The sequence below is a fragment of the Tenrec ecaudatus genome, chromosome 7 (assembly GCF_050624435.1).
Source record: "Tenrec ecaudatus isolate mTenEca1 chromosome 7, mTenEca1.hap1, whole genome shotgun sequence".
In the NCBI taxonomy this organism is placed as follows: Eukaryota; Metazoa; Chordata; class Mammalia; order Afrosoricida; family Tenrecidae; genus Tenrec; species Tenrec ecaudatus.
Window position 1 is genome coordinate 84949099 of NC_134536.1, and position 17436 is coordinate 84966534.

The window sequence follows — 17436 nt, forward strand, 5'->3', positions numbered from 1 at the left end:
ATTTCTCAACGAGTTCTCTTCCTTGGGCATTTCAGCACCCACCGGGGTCCTCTGCGCGCTGCTTTCGGGTGGAGTGGGTGGGGAGGGGCGCGGGCAGAGGGTCAGGGTAGGGAAGTTGGGATTTGAACGTTGGTCCAGGATTAAAATCTGGAGACGGCAGACCGCGGCGGGGGCACTGCCAGCGTGTGGGTGGTGGGGTGGCTTCCAGAGAGTGCACCCCCACCCTACCTCCCCCATCCAGTGCTGGGGACCACGTGCTGGAGCGGCGCTCGGGGGCCCTTGGCGCGCAGCCGCGGTGGAAGCCTGCGCCGTGCGCCGGGGCCCGGTGCTGCCCGCGCCTGTCTGCGTGCGTGCCTGGGGTCTTGCACCGCCCGGTCCCCCAGAGAGTGCGCGGGACCCGAGCCCAGAGCCCTCCCTGCCCGCAGTGCCTGTGCTCGGCGGCCAGTGCGCGCGCGCCCGCGCTGGGGCGGGGAGAGTGAGTGTGTGTGAGTGTGTGTGTGTGACAGCAGTGTGTGTCAGGTGACTCGGGTCACGCAGTCTCCCTCTCCCTCCTCCGGGAGGAACTGCCGCGCTCCGGCTGACTCCTCCGCCGGCAGGCGGGGCGGGGAGGGGCCCCGGGCGCGCCGGGAACCGCAGGACCGACCTGGGCGCCGCCCGCCGCGTGCGACCCGCGGGCCCGGCGGAGCTCCAGACAAAACCCAAATTCCGAGAGGAGGCTGCGGGCGGCGGGCGAGGAGGCTGCGCGCTGCGCCGGGACGGGACCCCCGCCGCCCCAGGGCCGGCCGGCCGGTGGGCGCGATGAGCCAGGTGCTGGGGAAGCCGCAGCTGGAAGACGAGGAGGACGAGGAGGAGGAGGAGGAGGAAGAGGAGCTGGTGGGGCTGGCGGACTACGGGGACGGGCCCGACTCCTCGGACGCCGACCGGGACAGCGGGGCGGAGGAGGGAGGTGAGCGCCCGGCGCCCCCGGCCCGCGCCCCTTCTTTGGCCCCGGCCCCCTACCGACAGCGGACGGCCGAGCGCGCGCGCCGCGGACTTGCTGGGCTCCCGGGGAGCGGAGTTGCGGGGTGGGGGCGGGGCGCCCGCGGAGCGACCACGAGCTACAAGAAGGGGGAGCCGGGACTCCAGCGGCGGAAGGGGACCCGGGGTGGGTGGAGAGGGGGAGGAGACGTCTGGGCCGGAGGGGCTCCCGCTCTCAGACCGGTGCTACCCCCGGCGCTCCCCGCCTGCTCTGGGGGTTGGGGAGAAAGGAACCTCGGGGCGCCCTGCGACCACTCCCTGAGCGCTGCGGCTTAAGCCGAGGTCAGATGGCCGCGCTAAAAAAGGCAGCTGGCGGCAGCTTGACTGACAGGGTCGTCGGCAGCTGCGGGTGTCAGTCTTGTCCCGTGTCGCCGCGGGGTGGAGGGGGGGGAGGGATGTCCCATGGCCACCGTGGTCTCAGACTTGGGGGAACCTGCGGGGCGGCGTGGGTGTTGGTTGGGGGGCGAGGCGCACGCGAGTGGCCGGGCAGATAGGGTTGGTTGTTGGGACACCTTATCTGCACTCGGTGTCACCTGGGCAGGGCAGCGCCTGCCCCGGGGTGCGCGCGGGGCGGGGAGCGAGCACATTGCCACCGTGAAGCAAACTCTTGTTTCTCCTTCTCCAGGCAGAACTTAGTCATTGTTCTGCCCGGGGTGGGTGGGGGGCGGAGAGGAGTCTTCTGGTTACTCATCAGACCATCAGAGCTTTTTAGGACTCCAGAAAGGTCATTCTTTCTTATTTTCCTGAAAAGCAAGCAGAAGGCCCGTTATTATTGTATTGTGTTCACTTCCGAAGGTCAAGTAGAATATTGCTCCTCAACGTCACTTCTCCGGGAAGCTGGCTGCTTGCGTGTTTTCATTTCACCTTGGAGAAATTGTGGCGGGGGTAAAAGTATCGTGGTGCCTGCTGGTTTTACGAACTTTTCTGGAGAATTCATTGAACTTACTCCATATCCCCTACCCAAAGCCTTTCTGCCAACGGTGCTTGTCTTTATTATCTTACCTAGCCTAGGCTCTCCATCTAGGAACCAGAAAGGAGAGATGAGGCATAGTCGCCTTCTAAGCCATCCGTTTTCAGAGTGTCCTGTCTCTGGAGAAGGCTTGTGCCAATTGTCATTTGCTTGGGCTGGTGTTGCACCTGTGCACCTCTCTTCTGCATCCCGGGTAATTGGTCCCACTGCTGAGGTGGCAAGCTACCTTTTGGTGGAGAAAGCCTTTCAACCCTCTTATTAGAGCCTCGAGGGCTTCCTTTCGTAATTAAATTGTTCAGGTACTTTCTTATTATTCAAAGTGTATTTACTAGCTCCTCCCAGATTCCTTGGAGGCCCCTGGAGTGATTCAGAATGGGGATATATTTGCAAAGTATGTGAAAGGTAGACAGACGCACAGTAGGCGAATGCGTGACACTCTTTGAAAAGAGAAAAAAGGACCTGTTTGGGTGGGGAAGCCCTGTATTTGATCCTGTCCTGGGGGAGCCCAAGAGATTTCCGTCAAAGCCCCTGGGGACCTGTTTGGTCATTCTTCTGTTCTCTAAGGGTCACACTTAAGAAAAGTTTGATTTGGAGCACTTAAAAAGTGTAAAGCTCAGCCTTCGTGTTGGGACTGCATTTCCTGCACAAAGGTCTGCCCTAGGGCTCCCTGTCGGAAGCCCCCTCCGCCCCACACTTCAAGGCAAACCCGGTGGGTCACTTCTGCCTGAGTGCTCAGGACCCACCTGGAACCTTGCTGTAACAGGACTGAGCATATTTATGTGGAAGGAAGAGTGAGGAGCTGTTTGCGCTGGCAGACTCCACTTACGCGAGGTCCCCTCTTCCTCTGGGTGGTCTGTTTCTCAGAAGACTTCCGGTGAGCTCTCCACTCCATACCGCACAGGATTTCCTGGCCTTGATTTGGGAGGGTAGTTAGTCCTGGATGCAGAGTTTCTCACACATTTGCTTGGACAGATAGGCTCCAGTGTTCCAGCCAGGACTGTTTGTTTTGTCGACTGTGGAGGTGACTGGTGTCCTGGGGTGCTTGTGGTGCGGATGCTGGTGGGAGTGAAGAGTTGTGACTTCCATGCCTGTTGCTTTCAGAGGGCTGCTTCTTGGAATCTCAAAGTGCCACCCAAGGGATGTCTTGATTCCTGATGGGCCGCCGGGCACACGATGTATTCACGTTGTCATGCTATTTTATCTTTGGTGACCGGTCACACTTTCAAAGCTTAAAAATGGATGATGAAAAAAGATGGACTTATTTATTTTGAGGAAAGAAGGCTGAGGGTGCACCTGGAGCCATGCATGAGCAAAGCATTTTTCCTGCCCACCAAACAGCTTGATGTGGTGCCAGTGCTTCGGGCAGACCGACCTGGGGCATTTCCCAGGAGGTTCCGAAATCCACCCCTGCGGCTGGGATGCGGTGCTAACTGGCATTGCTAGGTAAGTTAAAAAGCAAGTTGCTAGGAGCGGCACAAAAGAATGTGGCTGGAGGTGGATAATGCGATTGTTTCCTTAGACTTGTAAGGGACCAAGTCTTGGTTTCAAACAGAGTGCTTTGTGAGTTTTCCCATATTATGCTCAGTTTGAAAATGTAGTTCAGCTAGGGGGAGACTTAAATTGCACCTCACTGGCTTCTCCTCCACACATATTGATGCTTTCTGCTATTCAGGACAGATTCGAATTCCCCACACCCCCACACCCCATGTTAGTCAATCAGAGATATGTCTCACTTTCAACCCCAGGGCTCCCATAAAACTCTAAATTCTAGGGAGCAACAATTAAGCAATGAAAAACAATTGTATCATAGATAATGATTTTTTTTAAAGACACATGGACTTCAAAATTAGAGCAAATTACTGTCCCTAAAACGTCCAATTGCAAGGACATCAATGAAAAGGTGACACTTAATCAGATAGTGAAGCTTTCCCTCCCAAGCCCCTCCCAGTTGTCAGAGGAGACTTGGTGGCCGATCGCTGCTCAGTGAGGGGCATATTATCTGGAGCAAGTGGTTAGCAAGTGACACTGGAGGTGTTGACTGGAGGCAGACCCAGTAAAGCAGATCTAGGAAGGCAGCAGGTGACACAGCCCTGATCAGTGTGTCTAATGTTTCACATCTATTCATTGAGAGCCTCAACTTTTTTCCCAAAAACTATTTATTGAATTCATCTTCTTACTATCTCTTAAAAATAAGTAGAGATAACTGTTCTCCTGGTGTTGAAACTGCTGCTGAGACATGCCTGGGGGGACTTTTTTTTTAAGGCCACATGGGGGCGTGGTTTAGGAGACGGTCAAGTGCATGATGTGTGGAAATGTAAACCGCTTCCCTTGTGATTCAGTCCTGTCCAAAAAGAGCTGAACCGACTCCAATCCTGGCCACAACAAGCCTCTTGGGTTTCTTGCTCACGCTGGAAATACAGAGAAACAGATGCATGGGGGGGCAGGGGGATGGAAATGCACAAGAGCTAAAAAGAAATGATTTGTCCAGGGCCACATTGCAAACACTGACCTTATTTGTATGTTGGGGGCTTTGTAAGCATGTTTCACCGATTCAGAGTATCAAAATTTCGAACCTACATCTTTCATAATCTCTTAAGCCCCAGAGTCCAGTCCCCCTTGCTTTTTAATTATTGTAAAACACTTTCTATTCTTCCGCCCTGCTTGAGTGTGAGCACTTTCTTGTCACCGAGGCTTCCCCTGTTTCTGCTGTGACACTCAACACATACACCTCTCTCTCACTGTCATGACCCCAGTCCTGATTTGCAGTTCCGGCTAGACCGGGCCATGTACCCTGGTACATAGAAGAGCTCACCACACGGGATCCAGGTCAGATGAACCCCTCAGAAACTGAAGGGGAAGGGAGGGAGAAGGTCGGGTGAGGAGGCGAAGAAGGGGGAACCGATTGCAAAGATTGATGCATAATCTGCCCCCCTCATTGAACAATAGAAATGTGGGTGAAAGGGGACAGCGGTCCATGTAAGATATGAAAACAACAATTTATCATTTATCAAGGGGTCATGGGGGGAGGGAGGGAAAAAGAGACCTGATACCAAGGGCTCAAATAGAAAGTAAATGTTTAGAAAATGATGGCAACATATTTACCAATATGCTTGATACCATTGATGTATGGAATGTTATAAGAGCTGTAAGAGCCCCCAATAAAATGATTTTTAAAAAGAGAGAAAGACAAACGCCTTTCTCGCGCCTTCCCTCCTGTGCCCTGGGCTCTGGTTGACTTTCTCCCAGACCTCTGGGGAAAGTTCCACTGTGGCTCCCCAGACCTGTGAAGTGTTGCTGGTCACTGTTGATGATTCTGACTCACACGGAGTTTCCGAGATAGCCCTGCACACTGGGATTCCTCGGCTAAGATTGTTCCAGGGGCAGATGGCACGGAGCTGCTGGTGGGCTCAAATAGTGGATCCTTGGTTAGCAGCTAGCCACTGTACCACGGAGGACATGTACCCCAACCCACAGCGTGGTTCTGGAAGACAGCAGAGCTGCTCCTCTGCATTCCTGAGATTGGAAATCTTTATGGAAGTAGACAGCCTCACCACCACCACCAGGAACAACCCCCACCCCCACCCCACCACCTTGCGGTGAGTGGCCCAGTGCTTAACCCACTGTCCCACCAGGCGCCAACCTTCATTTACTCTTACAGCCGCTTTCTTTTGTTTGCCGATGTGTGTATGTGTCTGTCTCTTATTTCTTTTCCTTCCCGCCTCTCCTTGTGCTCCCCATAGGTTTCAAAGTCTGCTTCTTTGGGTGTGAAAACTGTTTTTCTTGATATTTTTTCCTTTCATGATCGTGATCTTACGCAGTACTGGTCTTTATAAGATTGACTGACTTCCATATTTGCCCCTGGTGCGAGGTGTGTGGCAGTTTCATCAGTGCTTTCTAAGGGTGCGCAGTGTGCGTGGCAAATTCTCACCGGCGGTTGTGTGTCCGTTCCTCCGCAGACGGGCGTTTTGGTGATTCCCATCGTTCTGTCACCGTGGGCATGCTGCAGCCGACTGCTGCTTAAGAAACTATGGAATCGTGTTTTTAATCGCTTGCCAGAGCCGAGAGGATGTCAGAGAAAGCTTTGGTCTCTGCACAGTTAAAGGGTCTTTCATAGATCCTCATGCCTTTTGAAAAGACGTTTTTCTGTTTGCGTTTAACTTACCTCTTGAGGTAGTTGATACAGTCCATAGTGAGACTTCATGATTTTTACTTATTCTTATTAATAGCACCATTGCTACTCCTAAGGGGTCCTGATGGCACAGTCAAGCCTTGGTCGGCTAATGGCAAGGTGGGAGGTTCCACCCCACCAGCCACTCCTCAGGAGAAATCTGAGCTTGTCTGCTTCTGTACAGATTACAGCCTGGAAAACCCTTCATAGGGCTGCTATGAGCCGGACTTGACTCATGGCCGTGGGTTTTGTTATTATTCATATGCTTACCTTATATACTCGAGTATAAGCCGACCCGAATATCAGCCGAGACACCTTTTACCACAAAAACGGCATTAAAAATGTGCTGCAAAAACTCAGCTTATACACAAGTATATATGGTAATTCCCACTTGAGTGGGAGGTTCTTCGTGAACCCCAGGGCTTTGAATGTCTAAGTCGTGGCATTGATCAACCCACTGCTCTAAAAATGTTAAGGTGACATAGATAATGTTGCAAATAGAAATAGGTTGGTTCTCCTTCTTCAACCATTGCATACAGACCTTAAATCTTTGTGGACCCCACAGAACACTAATAACAAAGACATTCCAACTTTCTCCAGGGCTGAGTGAGCCTCTTAGTCGCATTCCACAGAAGATCGTCTTGGGTTGGGTAGGGGTGTGGGGGGCACGTGTGAGGAAAGTGTGCGTGGGCATGCTGCGCGGTGTGATGTATGTTGGCGGAGGAAATGAAGATTCATGGATTAGGGAGCGTGTTCAGAGCAGCACAGCTAGTACGTGGCAGAGCTAGGACTTGAAGCCCCACCTGACCCCAAGCCGGCACTTCTCCAGCTATTCCATTGTTGCCACTGGGCCGTCACGTCCCCCCAATTCTCCATTAACTCTTGGGTTTATTTCCTCATTTGGGACCTGTTCAACTGTGTCACCTTTTGGAGAACTTTCCTTAATGATAATAGCTCACAGTTGTGTAATGCACCTGCATTTGCCAGGTGTATCATTCAGTAACTCATTCTCCTGAAAGGAGTTTGCCATTGGTCTTAAATACCAGGCAGGTGAGGCTCCCAGGAAGCACTGTGCTCCCAGAGGTCATCCTGGCTTGTTTAGAAGGGTGGCTGATCTTTGACAGGACTCTGACAGATAGTGGATAAATTAGAGATGAAGTAATGAGTGATCATGCTGCTTGTTCCTTGGGTGGTGGTTGGTTGCAGTTTCCCCGAGGTCTTCAAGAGTCTGGTTTCAAAGCTGGGGTATTCTGGTTCTAAAAAGACCAAGGAGCAGATAAACTAGAAACCAAACTCCCTGCCATCTAGTTGATTTTAGGACAGAATGGAGCTGCCTCTGTGGGTTTCTGAGGCTGTGAATCTTCACGGGAGCAGTTTCATCTTTTTCCCAGGGAGTGACTGGTGGCTTTGAACTTCTGACTTTGAGGTTAGCCGTCAAACTCATAAACCACAATGCCACTAGAGTTCCTAAGGAGAAGAGCACCTCCACTCAACTCCCTGTCATCTGAGTAACTTCTGACTTATACTTAACCCTTTAGGGCATCTAGTTGATTTTAGGACAGAAGAACTGCCCCAATGGGTTTCTGAGACTGTAAATCTTTACCGGAGTAGAAAGCTTTATCTTTCTCCCATGGAGTGGTTGGTGGTTTCGAACTGCTGGCCTTTGGACTAGCCCACCTTATCACTGGGGCTTCACCAAGAAGATAAATTTGTGTCCCTTACCTAGGCAGACAACTGATCCTCTTGGTAACCAGTTCCAAGTGTAGGTCTGGGCCAAGATCAGATATGATACTTTTCTTAAAGCTTGGGTTAATTTAGCTTCAGATTTGCTCCATCACTTTCAGTTATTCATCCCAACCAACAAATATTTATCGACTATGTTGGGTAAGTAGTTGACTGCTAAGTCTGCGGTTCAAACCCCCCAGCTGTTCCTTGGCAGAAAGATGAGGCTATCGGCTTCCAGAAAGATTTATATCCTTGGGAAACCCTATACGGGGGAGCTGTGGGTCAAAATTGACTGGATCGGCAGTGGGTTTGTCAGAGAAAGAGAGAGAGAGAGAGAGAGACAGAAACAAAGACAGACTGTGGGGGGGGGTGTTGGTATAGGAGGGTGTTAAATATGGGGGCCTTGTGTACATCTGTAAAGGATAAAAGGCACCTCCTTGAGGATTTGAATCTCTGGATGGTGCAAGCAAAGGCGCCACCAAAGGTTCTAATCAGAAGGTTGGCTGTTGGAATCCATCCAGAGGACCCTCAGAAGAAAGGCCTGGCGATGTGCTTGTGAAAAACCAGCCATTGAAAACCCCACGGAGCACAGTGCTGCCCTGACACATAGGGGTCAACCAGCCTTGGATTCAGCTCCTTGGTAATTGTCCAGGATGACGCCTTAGGCCTCGGAGGTGGTCAGTAATAGGACGGCTGGGTGTGAAGAGGTTGGGGTGGGTTTGAGCTGTTTCACTCTGTTTAGCCCAGGCTCAACTAGCTCTGTCAAACCTGGCTCCTCCGCAGTCAGCAAGACCCGGAAAGGGGTAGAGATGGCTTCCGCAACCTCTGCTCCTCCGCTAGGCCTGTGTGCAGCCTCACATTCTTGCCACCCTTCCGAGGCCCCAGATCCCCCCTCCCCACCCAAGTGCGGTACACACAGGCACCTCGGACTCTGCACGATTCAACGTCTCTCCGCCTCTTCCTCCTTAGCCTCTTGGTGAAAGGGGTCCTTGTTCACTTGGCCCGCCAATTCAAGGTTTCTCTCTCTCTCTCCTTGTTCACTAGGTCTGCCAATTCAAGGTCTCTCTCTCTCTCTCTCTCGTCCTGCGGGCGACCACATCATATGCATTCTCCTTGAACATTTCACAAATCTCTTTTGCTGTCCTACACCAGCTCACTGCTGGGCGCCCCTCCCCTGCCCCCAATCTCCTCCTTCTGGAATATACTAGATCCGACAACGTTAGTCTCCTCGCAGATTTTCTTCTTGCTTTCAGAGGAAACTCCCACCCAGCCAGCCTCTAATTCCTGAGCTAGCCTGCTACCTTTATATCAACTAATTAATTCAAAACATTAATTGAATTCATGCCGTACACGCCACTGTATTTTGACTGTTTCTGTGAGAGACAAACAAATCAGCATAAGACACATGGAACAAAAAAAGATGATTGTGTACAGTGATATCAATCCAAACCAGCTGCCATCAAGTTGATGTTGACTGATATCAACTGCTCCGTATCCAGATAGTTCAAGTTGGCATCCTTTGAGAAGCAGATCACCTGGCCTTTATGTTGCTGTACTTCTGTGTGGGTTTGAAATGCCATCCTTTCAGTGATTAGTCAAGTGCTTTGCGCTTCTTTGCACCACGTAGGGCCTCCAGTGGACTGTGGTAAGTCCTGATAAAAAGATGCGGGCTTGTGGCACAGGAAGTGAAGGGGCCTGATGTACGAACGAGTCCAGCTCCTGGGGACTGCAGGTGTGCCAAGTAGAGCCGCCCCAGCATTGGCTTTCTTCTCTCCCAGAGTGGCTGGTGGATTGGAACTGCCAGGCGCTTAACCAGGGTGCCACCAGGGCCCCCTTCCTGTTGAGGAGATGAAGTTGCAGCTGGACGGAGGAGGGAGAAGAAGGCTGAGAAAGAAAGGCTGGGAGGGAGGGTTCAGGCGGAGGGAGGGGAGAGTGAGCTATCTGTTTCTGAGGAGCTGGAAGGACAAGGCTGCTGGAGGAGAGAGAGAGAGAGGGGAAAACGCAGGGCAAGGGGGGCTGTGGCGGCCTGCAATTGCCCTCGTGGGGCCTCTTGGACTTTATTCTGATTGCTGTAGGAAGACATTGGACAGTGCGTAGCCTCTTCTTCCCTTTAAACTATATTCCCTAAACTCCAGTTCCCTCCATTTGCCCAAATACCTGAAACAACCTTCCCGCTGCTCCTCCATCTCTTTCATGCCTCCTCCTGGCGAAGCAAGCCTGTGGCTTCCCCAGGGAGCCCTCTGAGCCCTGAGCAGGACAAGAGCGTGTTACAACGTTGTTTTTCCTGCCTGTTTTCCTCTCCAGCTGCTAGGGCATGGATCTGGTTTCTTTGTACCTCCAGCCTAAGCCTGGCAGGCTTTCAGGGAGCCTTTATGACAGCGAACAGACTCCCACTCCAGCCACTTCCTTCCACCTCCCCTTTTAAAGGGCCCCCTTGGCACTCTTAAAGGGTCCTCTCAGATTACAAGTCCTCTGGTCGTTAATTTCTGACATCATATTTTTCAGTGCTAGCCCTTTTGTCGCTCCTTCCAAAGCAACCACGGTGAAGCCTGTGTGAACCAGAACTTGACAAGCTCCTGCCCTGGTTTTTCCGGGTCTTGGTAGGTGCAGTGGATCCCTTTCCATCTGTGTGAGTGGCACATGTTGGTGATTTCCTTCTCTCCACGGACTTTACAGGATCTCCTTTGTTCTCTTTCACACGGTCACCTTTCTCCGGGTGCTGGTGTTGAGCCTGAGAAAGAGAAGTGTTCAGGAAATTGGTGCAGCCTTACCCAGAAGTTAAGCGTGCCCTTTCCTGATAGGAGTTCTACCATTCCCCGAGTGGAGGGTGATACTGTGGGATACAGATTTGCATGCTCTGTGGTCTCAAACTGGAGAGAGGGGGGTGCTTCATGCATTCAATTAGGTTATTCAAAACTATGTGTTGTGAAAACTAACTTCTGTGTGTGTCTGGCAAAGGAGCCAGGTGAAGGTGTCAGGCTAAGCAGCAGACAGCTAACTGGAAGGTCAGCAGTTCAGATCCACCAGTCTCCCTGAGGGAAAGATGTAACGTCCCCCCTCCTCCCCAGGGGGATAAACAACAATACCTGGGCAGTGGGAGACAGCAGGTGGTGTAAGATATGAAAATAATAATAATTTATAATTCACCAGGAGTCCATGAGGGCAGGATGGTGGAGAAGGGAGGTAAAAAAAAAGGAGCTGAGACCAGGGGCTCAAACAGAAAGAAAATATTTTGAAAGTGATGAAGGCAACATATGTACCTTTGTGCTTAATACAATTGATGTGTGGATTGTGATAAGAGCTGTCAGAGCCCCCAATAAAATGATTTGTTTATAATAATAATTAAAAGACGTGATCATCCATCTGCTTCTGGAAAGATTGCATCTGTTTATGTTGCCTCTGCATGGATTCCTGGCTCTGGGTTAAGCCTCAGGTTAGAATACCATTTGGGAATGGATTGTTAGTCAGGATTCGTACAGGGTGTGTCTAGAGTAAATTTCTTTTGAGGTATAAAAAGGCCACTGAGTGGATTACAACTTATACCTATCCCAAAGCACAGAGTAGAACTGCTCCTGCAGGTTTCCCAGGCTGTCGCTCTTGGTGGGAGTAGAAAGTCTGTGTGGTGGGCTGCACATTGGCTGCTAACCACAAGGTCAGCACACTGAAACCACCAGGCATTCCCCTGGAGAAGGAGGAGGCTTTCTATGTGAAAAATTGCAGTCTCAGGAATCCACAGGGCAGCTCTCCCCGGCCTGGGAGGTCTCTCTGCGTCCGAGTCTGCTCGATGGCAGCGCGAACCTCCGGCACCGTGAGGAAATGCATGAAAACGCCATCCACAAGTGATGTTTCTGCTGGTGCGGACTTAGATAGCTAAGAGGAGACAGGTCCGTGGGTGAGATTTTTGTTCCGTTTTGATGGACCATACCTTTTCTGATGGACAGCAGCGCCTCACAAAACGTTTAGACTGTGCTCCACAGTAAAAAAAAACCACACGCCACATTTTACCTTGTGGCCCAGCACCGTACATGGATGTACACGTGAAAGACTTTCCCTAAGCAGCAGTCGCTCCAACTCCACGCGATGTACTTTGATGTTTTCCAGCCTCTTTTTCTCTTGCTGCTGCTGTTTAATGGCCACTAAATTGATTGCATGACCACTAATTTGCTCAGACTTATAATTTGGTAATAACGGATATGGAATATTGGAAGAGCCCCAGCAGGAACAAAGCTAATTGTAGAACATCACAAGGGAGGTCCAAGTGTATTTTAATTCATGAGGTATGTAAATTAGAGAGCCACTAGCATTTAATGTGCCAAAGAGACAGAGCTGGCAGAGGCCTGGTCCACATTCCAGCTATTTGACCTTGGGCAGGTGCCTTCACAGATTGCTCAGGTGGAAAACAGATTTGTACTGCCCTCTGGCAGGCGGAAGCTTGTGGGGATGTCCACACAGCCCATCTAGGCTAACTGCATGTGTCAGTCCAGGTAGACTAGAGGAACAAATTCATAGATAGTCATGTGTGTATAAGAAAGAGCTTTCTATACAAGAGCAATGGAATATTGAGAAAACATCCCAGCCCAGTCCAGATCAAGTCCATAAGTCCAATATTAGCCCATATGTCTGATACCAATCTATAAAGTCCTCTTCATTCTCACGAAACACATGCAATGAGGCTGGATCCAGGAAGATCACAGGCCAATGGGTGCAAAGTCTTCTGGATCCAGTGGCGGTGTAAGCATCTCAGTGCTGGCAGGGGTCTCCACGTGGCTTCTCCAGCTAAGGCTCTGGCTGCCATCAGCCTGTTTTCATGTGACTTTTCAACAAGAATGTATGTCAGAGACTGAGCATGTGTCCCACCTCTAGCGAGCTATTTATCTCCTTAGCCCCTCCAAATGATGTCATCTACTTACTACCTGATGACAGGCTGGACTCCACCCCTTCACTCTGAATCCTCAAATCGACACCAGATTATGTAACTACCACAATGTGGTAAAATCCATCTCCTTCAGTTTAAGGAGGCTCTGAAGAGGGGACGATGCTGTTGTTGGTTTGGCTTCCATGCAACCTGGCCAAACCAAAACCAGACTCACTGCCATCGAGTCTATGCTGGCGCATAGTGACTCTATAGGACAGGGTAGAACTGCACTGTGAGTTTCTGAGACTTAACTCTCTACTGGAGTTGAAAGCCTCATTTTTTTCCCTCAGAGCGGTTGGTGGTTTTGAACTGCTGCTCATGAGGATCGTAGCCCAATATGTAACCATGACTCCACCAAGGCTCCTATCATGTAACTTGGCAGGGAGAAGGAAATACTTTCATCTTGGTGCTGTGGGTTCAGCATTGAGCCGCCCACCAAAAAGGTAAGTTGTTCAAATCCACCAGCCACTTCCAAGACCAAAGATGAGGCTGTCTATGCTTCTGTGAAGATTATGGTATCATAAACCCGATGGTAGCAGTTCTGCTCTGTCCTGTAAATTGCTGTAAGAATCGACTGGAGAGCAGAGGGGTTTCGTCTTACTGCCACACCACACTCTGTATGGAAGCACACACATGCAGCCACACTGTGTAATCACACATACACCCCCAAGGCCTGTTCATTGTGGTCTCCATCCCAGGTGACCCAGACCTCTGCAGGGCACCATGGATACTCTAGGCTGGAACCTGTAGACACTGTAGAAGATGAGTTTAATTCGACTCCAGTGTCCAGCAGTATATATTGGGAAGAAAGAAGGACCTTTATGAAATATTTTGTGATTTAATATGGGGCTGTGCTTTCATTAACTGGAAGCATTGCTGAGCATCAAAAACAGCATGCCTAGACTTTAGATGGGCAACAACTAACCACCCTTTGTTTGCATGTCACTTAACCTTTCTGATCCCGAGTTGTTTTTCTTTCCTGGGAGATCGCAGTAATATCTGTTCCTGAAAGACATGCTTGACAGAGGAGAGCCCTGGAAAAAGCGGAAAGCCCTCCGCAATGGGCTGACAGAGTGGTTGCATCGGTGGGCTCAAGCACAGGAGCCAGTGTGAGGGTGGTCAGGACCTGCAGGCAGGGTTTGCTTCACTGCAAACAGGGTCTCCAGGACACAGGACCCCTGACAGCAACAAAGGAGTGTGAAAGGAAAGAGGTGTGTAAATAGTGTGCCTACCGTATGGTTAGGTACCTTCCTATGTAGTTGACATATGGGGCTGTTGACCCTATAAGCAAGGTAAGCACAGGCTTACTTAAGCTTACCTACGAATCTGCTGTGAAAAATTTCAGTGGTGGAAAATATGTTCACTACAGCTGTAATTGCTGGGCAGTGCACCTATGTGCAGTCATAGCATGTCAATGGAGACTTGCATGTTATTTATGATGCTGAGTTGACTAGAGAAACAAATCCAGTGACACTCATAAGCGTGGCACATATGTAAGAGTTTTATATCAAGAAGTAAGTGTATATTAGGAAAACATCCCAGCCTAGTCCATAAGCCTTATACTAGCCCATAATTCCCTCCTGAGACTCATGAAGCCACATGCAATGATGCAGAATGCAGGAAGATCACAAATGGTGGGGGCAACGTTCTGTGGATCTGAGGGTGGTGGAAGCATCACAGGGCTCCCCCGGTTCTCCAAGTGACTCCCAGCAGGAAGGCGAAGCAGAGAGAAGGGCTAGCCTCTAGTGAGCCATTTATTTCTGGGTTGGCCTCCAAATGAGGTCATCAAGCTACGACCAGATTGACAGGCTAAATTCCACCCCTATACTTTTTATTTATCAAGTTGACATGAAATTCATTTACCACAATGCTGAACAATTTTCAGTGGAGTTTCCAGACTAGGGAGGACTAGGAAGAATGACCTGGCAGTCTTAGACAGTGAAAAGCCCTCTGGGTTACAGCAGTCCTATCTGCAGCCAATCACAGAGGCGGTGCGGGACTGAGCAGTGCTTCATTCTGTTGTACCTGGTGCCACTGAGTCAGGGCCCAGCTCAATGAGGACTCCTGGAAGGATGTCCTGCCTCTTCCAAATCCCGCCCCACGTCACGTCTGCGTTCGCAGTCTCTATAATCCGTTGGGTTCCCCGAGATCTAGCATATGTGTATTTCTCCCCCGATTTGCACTAATCTTTTTAAAGAGAAATTGATTATGTCTTAAACAGAGCAAAGACAACTACAGAGACATATCATCTGGATGAGGGAGACCATTAGCCTGAGGTCATAATGGTGTCCAAGGGCTTACTGAGATCGACAGGTCTTAATGAGATACTAATTGGTACGAAATAAACTGCACATCTTTGATAACTGACATGTATGCATCGTACCACCATCACCACAATCAAGATAACAAATGTCACCTCCAAACTTTTCTTCGTATTCCTGAAGGTACCCCATTCCTTCTCCCTGCCATCTAGTCGATGCCACCTCCCAGCGACTCTATAGGACAGGGTGGAACTGCCCCTGTGAGTTGCGGAGGCTGGAACTCTTTACGGGGCGGGAGTAGCAATGCCCTGTCTTTCTGCTGTGGAATGGCTGGATTTTTGAAACTTCGGGCCCGCAGATCACAGGTCCGTGAGTAACCAGGACGCTACTACAGCTCCTTCATCCCTTCTAGTCCTTGAATAAACAAAGCAGTTTACATTTTCCCAGAATTTCATGTTGAATAGTTAACTACGCACTAAATGATACTGGTATTTATAGGTCTTGGTCATGTAAAACAAAAATACTGAAATCAGTAAATGCAAAAATGTCTTAATGGTTATGAAAGAGAAGGATGGGTTGACTGTACCCTTGAAGAATGTTTTACTTACCCAAATGTTAGAGATGTCGGTAACCACAGCTAGCCTATCACAGCAGAGCTCATAGGGCTGCATATCCACTGGGATACTATCAGTTGCAATATCAACTTTACTGACCACATCAAAACACTCAGATTTCTGCAAGAAATTTGGAAAACAGTACCTTGGCCGGCTAACTGGAAGAGACCCATATTTGTTCCCACTCCTATGAAAGGTGACCAACAGAATGTGGAAATTATCAAACAGCAAGTGAAATTTGGCTGAAATTTGCTTCCAGTTCTTCCCCGCTTTGTTGAAACATTTCCGCTGGTGTCTCATCAATTCCTGCAGGTTGTTGTTGGCTGATGCCTTGGACTTCTTTCAGTACCTTGGTCCTTGATGTTGTAATGACTGTGTTACGCCAACCAGATATTTTTGGAACAATGCCTGTGTATTCTCTCCATCTTGTGTTGCTTCTTGCATGGTTCAATATTTTGCCTCTAGAATCCTCTTTCAGCTTGAGGTTCGCTGAATGTGTTCTTCCTTTTTGGTGTTCCGATTCCAGGTCTTTGTAGATTCATTCCATTGTAATCCTTTACATTGTCTTCTGGCGCTGCCCCTGGACATTTTCTGTCCAGCTCTGTAACCCGCTCATTTCTCCACGTATTCCTTTCAGAGACTTTATGTCCGAGCACAAGTTTCAGAGGCTCTTCCTACATCCCTTTTGACCTTTTGTTCGTTCCTGTCTTTTTACCGGCCTTTTGCTCTCTTCATGCGTGCTGTGCATGATGCCATCCCACAGCCCCTCTGCTTCTGGCTGTGAGTGCGCAGTGTGTCCCATCTTCTCAGGAGATGTTCTCTAAACTCAGGCGAGATATATTCAGGGTTGATTGTTGGCTTTTGTGGTCTTCGATGAAGCCCAGTTTAGCTGGCTTTTGTTGTTGTTCATTCCCCTTTGCTTGCTTATGCTTTTGGTGTCATATCTAGACATAATTGCCTAACTTAAGGTCACAAAGACTTATTTCTATGTTTTTTTTTACTAAGAATTACATAGTTTTAGCTTTTATGTTTAGGTCTTTGATCCATCTTAAGTTATTTTTCTATATGGTGTGAGGTAGAAGTCTAAATTCATCCTTTTGAATGTGACTATCCAGTTGTCCCAGCACATTTAAAAAAAATGAGATTTATTTAAAATAATTATTTAGATATTTGATCTCACATTAATTATCACATTAACCCTAAGAAATCTTTATTATTATTATCAGCTCCATTTCACAGATGTTGGCGCTGAGCCTTAGAAGCTAATTATCTTGTCTAAGATCTCATAAGTAAAACGTCAGAGCCTTGGCATTTCTACGTTTAATCAAGTAGAGTGGTTGCGTAGGGATTAAGTGGTTGGCTAGAGGTAAAGAACATTGTGGAACTAATATGTTTTGAGAATAAGCAAAAAAATGGCCTGATACTGTTTGTAGTGCTTACATTCATCCCTTTAAAAAAAAATAAACTGGGTCATAATTAAAATAGCATACAATTCAGTTATTATTGAAAGTGTACAGTCATTACAATCAATTTAGGATATTTTCTTTTTTTGGTTATTAGTTCTCCAGTTCCCCCTCCCCCACTGTACCGTATTCCAAGGCACCCTTAATCCAGTTACACTGTCTCTGGATTTCAGATACTGATAAACATACAAAAATAGAACACAGCCAGTCACAAAAGCTAACAACAGTAACAATAAAACAGAGGAAAACTCAGTTGGAAAGTCATCCCTGTCCTTATGTAGTGCTGCCTAATCCTTCGCGGGC

At 49.2% G+C, this 17436-nt stretch overlaps 1 protein-coding gene across 1 annotated transcript in view; it reads left to right on the plus strand.

Annotated features, from left to right (window-relative positions):
- The first annotated feature begins 545 nt into the window (after positions 1 to 545).
- The window catches only part of RRAGD (Ras related GTP binding D), a 50730-nt gene continuing 33839 nt past the window's right edge, over positions 546 to 17436 (plus strand). The window contains exon 1 of the mRNA XM_075554776.1: positions 546 to 946. Coding sequence (XP_075410891.1) covers positions 799 to 946 — 148 coding nt within the window. The 5' untranslated portion in view covers positions 546 to 798. The remainder of the gene's footprint in view (positions 947 to 17436) is intronic.